Source organism: Mandrillus leucophaeus, unplaced genomic scaffold (genome assembly GCF_000951045.1).
Source record: "Mandrillus leucophaeus isolate KB7577 unplaced genomic scaffold, Mleu.le_1.0 Scaffold5, whole genome shotgun sequence".
In the NCBI taxonomy this organism is placed as follows: Eukaryota; Metazoa; Chordata; class Mammalia; order Primates; family Cercopithecidae; genus Mandrillus; species Mandrillus leucophaeus.
Genome location: NW_012105364.1, coordinates 14,221,890 through 14,231,975, shown reverse-complemented (window position 1 = coordinate 14,231,975; position 10,086 = coordinate 14,221,890). Strand labels below are relative to the sequence as shown.

Sequence of the window (10,086 nt, the reverse complement as noted above, 5' to 3'; positions counted from 1 at the left end):
GAGATACATTCCATCAATACCTAATTTATTGAGAGTTTTTAGCATGAAGTGCTGTTGAATTTTGTCAAAGGCCTTTTCTGCATCTATTGAGATAATCATGTGGTTTTTGTGTTTGGTTCTGTTTATATGATGGATTACTTTTATTGATTTGTGTATGTCGAACCAGCCTTGCATCCCAGGAATGAAGCCCACTTGATCATGGTGGATAAGCTTTTTGATGTGCTGCTGGATTTGGTTTCCCAGTATTTTATTGAGGATTTTTGCATTGATGTTCATCAGTGATATTGGTCTAAAATTATCTTTTTTTGTTGTTGTGTCTCTGCCAGTTCCTGACAGCATTTTCAAATTGTGTGATATGCACATTAAAAAGCTGACATTTTGAAGTTAGACATCTTGTAGTTAGAAATATCAATCTCTTACAAAAATTGCTTTTCCAACAGAACAATCAATATTAAAATTACAGCTGAATTTTCATTGTAGTTATACTTTATTATTTCCATCTTTCATGAATGGAAAGGCACTAGAATAACATAATCCTCTAGAAATCCCAGAGCTATGTCTGCTAGGTTCAAATTTGTTATTGAGATATTTGCGACTTAGAAGAGCTTGTCGTGCAAATGACAGTGGTGATACTTCCTTCTCCCATGCAGGTAGCTCTTGCTAGTCACTAATCAGCAGTGGGGTCACCTGGGACCCATTCTGAGAGCATTGGTTTGCTTAGGATGGCGATCTCTCTTCTAGTCCTCCATACAGAACTTTCCAGCCACCCTTCAAGTCCTGCTGGAGATCAGGAGGAGGTTTGGTAGGGCAGGAGAGAAATAGCTATGACTTAGACATTTCCTATTTTTGCTGCCATTTTCTCTAGAGGAGCTAACAAATTTTAAGTGCCTAACAAGGTGGCATACATTCATTTTGTGCTTACATTTTGTGCATACATACATTTTGTGCCAAGAATATAAGAAGTATTTAAAATCACATTTAAGTCCTCCTACATGGAGCTCTGTTTCTCTCCACTGTACGCATAATGAAATGAACCCTTGGAGAGGTCACATAATTTGTCTAAAATCATCTATTTAATAAATAGTAGTACCTAAGAACTCTGAAATAGGACTGTTGTGCTGCTGACATGCTTTGGTGGGCTGCCTTTTCACATATAAACTCACAGAAAATACTGGAAATCTAGGAGTTTTGTTGTTGTTTTTCTAAGTAATGTATACCTCCTTTGATTTTTCTCAACCTTTGTATTGCTCAGCATAGCCCACAATACAGATATGTAGGGAGCTTGCTGGCTGCGTGGGGATACCCTAGGAGGGACTGCACCTTGATACTGAAATGAAAAGAAACTGCAAGAAAAACCCATACTGGCGATTTAGTTTAAAACAACATCTCAAAGGTCTTTGAATTGTATCCTCAAAGGCCTGAATTGTATCCCCTCCACCAAATTCATACATTGACATTCTAACCCCCAGTACCTCATAATGTGTCTGTATTTAGAGATAGGGCCCCTGAAGAGCTGATTAAGGTAAAATGAGGTCCTATGTGTGGGGCCTACTTAATCCAATATGACTGGGATCTTTAAGAAGAGATTAGGACATAGACAGAGGAAAGACACAAAGAAAAGACAGCCACCTACAAGCCAGAGAGGGCCTTGGAAGGAACTAACCTTACTAGCTACTTGATCTTGGGACTTCTAGCCTCCAGAAATATGAGAAAAATAATTTCCATTGTTGAAGCCACACAGCCTCTGGTACTTTCTTATGGCAGCCCTAGCAAACCAATACTAATGGAGTTGCATAACTGCTGATATCTAAAATTAAGAGCATTCCTAATTATACAATGTTCCTCTTTAAAAATCAGAAATGTAGGCAAGAAAATCAAACATAAATAGTGAAAGGTTGAATGTAGAAAGAAGAAATTCAAGTTATTTCACAAACTATTTTATTGCACTGGAATGTTATTGCTCCAAATGCAACCTGGCTGAGAGGATCTATGACTGAGTCCTTGAAATCTTGTTATTCAGGGTAGCCTAATGATGCTTAGGATTGCACTACTTGAGCTCAAGGCAAATCAGAGAAGCTGTCTAGATTTCTTCATGCAGCTACTTGGATACACTTACCGTGGAAAGACTTTAAACCTTTTCAGATTCTCATTAAATTTTCTGCAGGTGGACAAATACAGAAATACCTGAGAAATGATGGCAATGCCTGCCGTTAAAGTCAGAAGAAAACATGTGCATGACTAATGGAAAGAGAAATCTCAAAAGAAAGAAAAAAGCTGAAGAATGAATTAAATCTTATCTGAAGACATTAAAAGGGATTGTCTATGACAAAAGTCCCTTTGATTTTCAAGTCACTACTTATTTTTAAAGTGCATGCATAGTACTATAGGGGAAAATTAGAATTAGAAATTGACTTTGACCTCAAAAATTTCTTGATAGGCTATGAGAAAAAAGATGCAGACACAAAAAGCCATAATTTCATGAGGCTTCTGTAAAATCTGTAAGGGCAGTCAAAATGTAATAAAATCAAAGAGAGCAGCAAAAGTAATTGTGGCTGGGGCACTGGATGAGACAGCATTCACGCAGGGTCTGGAGGGTGACAAGTGGGGTTGCAGAGGGAAGAACTTTCACAGCAGACGGACTAACATAAGAAAAAGCAGGTGTTGAATGCAAATCATGTTTAGCAGAAAAGTAGAAGTCTAACATGTTTACATAAAGGGAAGCATGAAGAGGATGGGGCCCTTCACTTTGCACTTAAAGGACCTGGGTTTGAATCCTGGGTTCTCCATTTAGTAGATTTATGTCCTCCATCTTCCTGAGCCTCAAATTTCTCATCTGTGAGAAGGAGATACTGAATCAAAACCTCACAATTGTGAAGATTAAAAGTGAGTAACCTGTGTGAAATCTCCACCTAGCAAAGACTGATATGCAATAAAAACTCAGTATATGTGAGAGGAACCTATAGGATTATGTAAGAAACAAGGAACCAATAAAGTTTTTGAGTACACAAATGAGATGACCAGAACTAGACATTTGGAAATTTATCGCAGCAATATTGTGTGTAGAATGAATTAAAAGACAGCCGTTGTATAGGAAGGAAGACCCAGTAGGAGAGTATTACACTAGTGCAGGTTGGAGGCAGTGAAAGCCTGAACAGTGCTGCTGGGAATGAGCAGGAGGGGATGTGGGTAAGAGGCTTCATTGGAGAGAAAATGGCACTGGGATAGGCACCCTGGGACATGCACTGCTGTTCAGAAAATTAGATTCTGGTTCTGTGGCAGAACCAAGTAGACACGACCTCTATTGAGCTACCTCTGTGAATTTTCAGTTTGCACATCTATAAAATAAAAAGATTGGAAAATCCCTAAGTATTCCTAGAGCACTAAAATGCTTCATGCCTATTTGAATCAATAGAACTTGTTAAACTGATTAAATGAGAAAGTAAAGAGCATAAGGGAGATATAAAAATTGAAGATAACCTGAAACAAGTGGTAAATATGAGTTAGTGGGTCAGTAGATGATGGCATTACTAAGAATATGGAAGAGACGAAAAGGAACAGGTTTGGAGAGAATATAATGAATGTTATTTCTAACAGTTTGAAGGACTGTCCTTCAAACAATTAGGTAGTGTTGTGAATATTCAAAATTTCATTATTTTAAACTATCTCCTCTACCATGTAAACATAAGCTTTTAAACAAATGCTTTCTGTTTAACTTATAGATTCTGTTCATTGGAGATTCAACCAACAGAGGGATCATGTACTATCTTATCGAAAGGCTGAATGAAACGTTGCAGGAATGGCAGAAAGTACATGGCACTAAATTCTATCACAACGTCAATGGTGGGAAGACTTTGATCAGTTATTCCTACTATCCCCAGTTCTGGATAAGCCCTTCACTGAGACCAACATTTGAAAATGCACTTGAACACCTGTTGCAAAGGTACAATGAAACTATAATGAAAGACACAAAGCCCACAAAGTACTGATGTTCTACGAGCAGTCATCACTGCTCAACAGCTCACTGTACATCAAATGTGCTCAAAAGGTTAGATACCAAGTAAGGGGGCGGAAAACAAGTTGGAAATTACAAGGAGTCTTATGATCAAGATGCCTGATACAGTGAAATGTGAGGCAGTGCCTTTACAATGTTTACCTTCTGTTTTAGGGCAACATGTGTTGTTTTTCTTTCTGGATTTCAGATCACGCCCCCTAGAGAATACTGTCCAGACTGTATTGGTTGTTGGTGGAGTTCAGTGGCTTAATTCCAATCACCTGCAAATTATTCACAAAGTTTTGAAGAGGTAAATGTCTGTAACAATAATTGTCATTAGTATTCTAAGTCAAAAAAGTTACTATGGATGTGACTGAGTTTTATCCAGATTTTATTTAAAGAACAACTTATAATTTAGCATTAAGTATTTAAAGTCTAGTTTAAAATACTAAAATAAAATAGTCTTGTATCCAGTCACAACATAGTTGTTCATTATCCAGATTTACATTTAGTAAAGATCAAAATGTGTCTGACACCTAAAACTCCATCTTTTAAAAAAACCGTAATATACATCAAATATATAAAACGAGCATTTAGTCTTATATTGCCAATTATCACATTCTGAAAGAATTCTATGGTATTTGTTTATATAAACAGCAAACATCTAGAAGTGTAATTAAAGTTACTGACTTTAGAATTATAATTATCTCATTCAGGGAAAATTTACTCAATATCCTAGTGATCATCAAAACTTTGGGAATTGGATTTCATCTGCCAGTGGATGGAGTACATTTCTTAACACAGGTAAGCACATTTCCTCCAGGCTAGGTGAATTATAAGGATCCCTGCTGGAAAAAGACCCATAAGGCACTATATAATATTGAGTTATCTTCATGAAAGTAAAAAAAAGAGAATATACTTAAGGGTTATGTTTTTTCAAATAAATTATAATTAATTTCATATAGCCTACAAATATGTTGTAAATAATCCACTGACTTAATAAAAGAGGAAACAGAGTGTTGAACTATGCAAAAATAAAGAGCTGAGGGGTCTTACCCCACCAATTTTACATACACTTTTAAAGGCTATATTAAAAGGATTTCCTTTTGTCAGGTTCATGCTGAAACCACAAACAAAATTATCACTATCATGAGTCCTTTGGGAAAGAGCGGTCTTTTTGAAGATGACTTCAAACTGATGGCTTTATTTTAAAAATAGTCTTTGAAGTAGTATCATTGGTTTTTGCTGTAATTGGATATTAATCAATGAAAAGAGTAGGGGTCTCTGGCCAGTTGTTATAGAAGAGGGTAAATTAGCCTCAGCACTAAATAGAAGTTTCAGAAAAGAAAAGAAACATAGGATCTGTAGGGAAGAGAACCAGCTGCTCTTGCTTAAGCTATGGGACTTCTGGAGCAGCCAGAATTATTGGGCAATTTCAGAGTAATGACTCTGGTGAGCACTGGGAATTGGGGAGACAGAAAGCTGTCCATTTAATATGTAAGGAGGTTGAGATTTATATTTTTGTGTCTCTGTTGAGTGCTACTACCTTTCCGCAGCGCAGAACACAAGACCCGCCAATTCTTTTCTCAAAAATGTATCTGCCTGGACAGCAGATCTTCTGTGATGTAAAAACAGGAGAACTGGTAGAAAGTGGCCAAGGTACAGCCTCTAAATTCAGCAGCTTGGAGTTAGCAGGGGTTAAGGTAATTCAAAATGAGTTGAGGCATTTAACATCTGGGATAGCCAAAGGGTTTAAGACTATTGGGGATCAAGAGAGGGGACCTTTGATAATGTCTTCCATGGGTTGAATCCCTTTAATGTTATTTGAAGACTACAGGTCGAGGTCCACAATTCATTCTTGAGGACTCCAGTAGCTCTACTGTGCCTCTTTGGTTGCAGCTCCTCACAGTAATTGGCATACTTGTGGCCTTTGCTTATGCTTAGGTTACTATTCAGAATCAATTCACCTCAGCAAACATTTCCTCAGCACTTACTATGTGCCAGATATTGTGTTAAACATTATGACTGCCACCTGAACTTTGATGGTGCTCATTAATCTTTTCAAACTGAGTGAAGACAGAAGGAGAAAAGAAGAGGAAGGGCAAAGAACAGAAAAAAGGAAAAGGGGATAATTGCAAGTGAAGGCAGAAAACAAATTCAAACTTTTCATCATGTGCTCATAGAGCCTTTCAGTGCTGGCTTCCTTCTTTCTCTGTAGACTTTATCCCTTGTGACCAGTGCATATGCACACAAGCGTGTGCACACACACACATTCACACTCACAACACCACTGAGCTCAGTCAGGCTGAGCATATTTCAGTTTCTCAAGCACACCATGCTCTCAGTCACCTCCAGACCTTTGAAATAAATCCCTGTTCCTTCTACTTGGAGTTGACTCCTCCACCACTCCCTCCTCTGGGTAACTTCCAGTTCCTCTTCAAATGTTAGCTTACATGCTAGTTCTTCAGAGAAAACCTCTTGACACACAAGACTGGGTTGGCTGCTCCTGCCATGAGCTCCTGTAACAGTGTCTTATGTCCTTACTCATGTCACTCAGCACCTATACTCCTTGGCTGTCTGTCTCCTCTGCTGGATGGTAATTGTGAGAGCAACAAGGGAGATGTGGGTTAGGGGAATTTGTTTGGCTTACACTGACAGCCCAAATGCCAAATACAATTCTCAGCACATAGTAGACCATCAAAAAATGCCTGGTGTACAAGTAAGTGTAGCAAGCGTAGTATCTAACAGGTGATTTTCCAACCCTTTGTCCTCTCCCTTCCTCCCACTTCTTGTAGGCCCCAGTGTCCATTGTTTCTATCTTTATGCATATTCAATATTCAGCTCCCACTCATTAGTGAGGAGATGCAATATTTGATTTTCTGTTTCTGCATTATTTAGCTGATGGAAGGCTCCAGGTGCATCCATGTTTCTGTAAAAGACATGATTTTGTTCTTTAGGCTGCATGGTGTTCTGTGGTAAATACGTACCACGTTGTCTTTATCTCATCAACTTTTGATGAGCACCTAGGTTGGTTCTATGTCTTTTCTGTTGTGAATAGTGCTGTGATGAACATACAAATCCATGTCTTTTTGGTAGGATGATTTATTTTCTTTTGGATACATACCAAGTAATGGGATTGCTGGGTCAAATGGTAGTTCTATTTTTAGTTCTTTAAGAAGCCTTCAAACTGCTTTCCACAGTGGTTGAATTAATTTATGTTTCCACCAACAGTTTATAAGCATTCCTGTTTTGCACAGCCTCACAAACATCTGTTAATTTTTCACTTTTCAGTAATAGCCATTCTGACGGGCTCAGGATGGTATCTCATGGTGGTTTTGATTTGCATTTCTGTGATGATTTGTGGCATTTAACATTTTTTCACGTCTGTTGGGTGCTTGTATGTTGTATTAGTCTACTTTGCATTGCTATAAAGAAATACCAGTGACTGGGCAAATTATAAAGAAAAGGGGTATTTTGGCTCACTGTTCTGCAGACTATACAAGAAGCATGGCACCAGCATCTGCTCTGGTGAGGCTTCAGGAAGCTTACAATCATAACAGAAGGCTAAGGGAGAAGAAGTGTGCCACATGACAAGAGTCACATAAGGAGAGAGGGAGAAGGAGAGAGAGAGAGGGAAGGTGCCAGATTATTTTAAACAACCAGATCTTGTGTGAACTCATTACTGTGGAGAAGGCACCGAGCTCTTCATGAAAGGTCCCCTCCCATGACCCAAACACCTCCCACTAAGCCTCACCTCCAACACTGGGGTTCACATTTCAACATGAGATTTGGAGGGGACAAATATTCAAATCATATGTCTTCTTTTGAGAAGTGTCTACCACTTTTTAATGGGTTTGTTTTCTACTTGCTGATTTAAATTACTTATGGATTCTAGATATTTGAACTTCGTTGGATCCATAGTTTGCAAATATTTTCTCCCATTCTGTAGATTGTCTGTTTCCTCTGTTGATAGTTTATTTTGCTGTGCATAGCTCTTTAGTTTAATTGGGTGCCACTTGTCAGTTTTTGGTTTCATTACAATTGTTTTTAAGGTCTTGGTCATAAATTCTTTGCAAAGGCCAGTGTCCAAAATGGTATTTACTAGTTTTCTCCTAGGATTTTTATAGTTTGAGGTCTTACATTTAAGTTTTTAATCCATCTTGAGTTAATTTTTATATATGGTAATAGGTAAGGATCCAGTTTCATAATTTTGCATATAGAGAGCCAGTTATCCCAGCAGTATTTATTAAGGGTCCTTTTCCCATTGCTTATTTTTGTTGAGTTTGTTGAAATAAGTTGGTTATAGGTGCAGCTTTTTTCTGGGTTCTGTATTCTCCTTCATTGGTCTATGTGTCTGTTTTTGTACCAAAACCATGCTGTTTTGGTCATTGTAGTCTTATAGTATAGTTTGAAGTCACATAATGTGATGTGTTGGCTTTATTCTTTTTGTTTAGGATTGTTTTGGTTATTAGGGCACTTTTTTGGTTCCATACGAATTTTAGAGTAGTTTTCTCTAATTCTGTAAAAAATGGCATTTGTAATTTGATAAGAATAGCATTAAATCTGTAGATTGCTTTCGGCAGTAATGTTAATTTTTAAATTGAGAATTTTAGATATTTTATGAGTCTTTGTGGGCAATAAATTTAACCACTTTTTACTGAAGAATTTCAAAACTGTGTGCCACTATAGATATTGCTGTTTTATACATAAATGATTACATGTATGTTTTGAATTTAAAAAAAAATAGAACACATCTTTATTTAAGAAATGCATGTGAAATTCCTTATCTTACACTATGACTAATCCCAGTAAAAAAGACATTTACATAATTTCCACCTAATTTATTGAATCATAAAACAATCCTCTGTTAATAAAAACTTTCATTCTTCTGCTTTCCAATCAGAGTGAAGTACGGAACTTATGGAAAGAAAATTTGATTATTCTGGATACTGCAAAAAAATATGGCTATGAAGTCGTTGACACATTCACTATAACAATGGGGCGTTACAAAGAGTTTCTGCAGGGAAAGTGTGGATGTCATTTCCATGAGGTATTTCTGCTGGTTTTCTGAGTTTTATAGCTTTTGATTTTTTAAATTGTTTGTTGTATCTTTAATTGTATTGTCAGTCTTATTTTGCATGAAACAAAAAACAATGTCAGATGAAGATTAAATGATATGTTCATCATCACTCAGCCAAGGCATATAGTAACCACAACTTTAGCTCTACCAAATGAGATGTTAAAAAATTTATGTTTGTTTAGACACTTCAAAACTAGGACAATTGGTCAATGCAGGCAGGAATATGGGAACCTGGAGAGCACTTATTTTCTCTAACAGACTTCAAGCCTTCCCATCAGAAATTGCATCCAAAAAAAGGTGGCAAAGTTTTTCAGTAGCAGCAGCTTGCAAAGCATGACTACTTAATGTGCTAAATTAAGGAATAACATTCTTTCATTGCCTAGTCCAATGCATAACAGGACGACCTGTGTTTTGAGTAGGGTCCCCCCCACCAGAGTGAAAATGATTTTATCTTTAACCTATAAATAGGTTTAAGCTGATAAGGTGATAGCCTAAAACAATTTTATTCTTTTTCCTCCTGTCCTTTTGAACCCTCTGTGGATTACTTCCTCCCTAACCCTTGAGTAAAAATCTTGGTCAGGACCCATAAGTTTAACACCACTTTCAGATAACAAAAAGGTCTCCAATCACCTTCAGGCATAGGAGTATCACATCAGTACTAAAAGTGTCCCATTCTGGGTCATAACTACATAAGTCATTTCCCTCCCCCAGCTTAGGTTTCCCTCAGTCTCAAAAGCCCAAATCAGGGGAGAGAAGGTAGGAGACTTACTTGCCATTTCCCCATCTTCATTCTCTACTTTTATTCTTCTACCTTTTTTTTGCATTGATCAGAGTAGAGACGGGATGCTAAGGACAAGAAGAGTCTTATTTGACTAGTACAAGCATAACCCCGTGATGTGCTCTCTGAGTCTAGCATGCTACTTCTTTCTTTTTTAGGTGCTTTTATGAATTGCCTTGGAGAGCCCCCTCCCCACCAGTGAAACTTTCTGGCTCCAACTTCCTTGATGGCAGTAAT

General features: G+C 37.5%; 1 protein-coding gene across 2 annotated transcripts in view; it reads left to right on the top strand.

Moving 5' to 3' along the window:
• The window catches only part of CPED1 (cadherin-like and PC-esterase domain containing 1), a 327,742-nt gene that overhangs the window by 289,720 nt on the left and 27,936 nt on the right, over positions 1-10,086 (top strand). For both annotated transcript variants that reach the window (XM_011995975.1, XM_011995976.1), the window contains exons 19-22: positions 3,720-3,940; positions 4,200-4,301; positions 4,708-4,795; positions 8,895-9,041. In XM_011995975.1, coding sequence (XP_011851365.1) covers positions 3,720-3,940; positions 4,200-4,301; positions 4,708-4,795; positions 8,895-9,041 — 558 coding nt within the window. The remainder of the gene's footprint in view (positions 1-3,719; positions 3,941-4,199; positions 4,302-4,707; positions 4,796-8,894; positions 9,042-10,086) is intronic.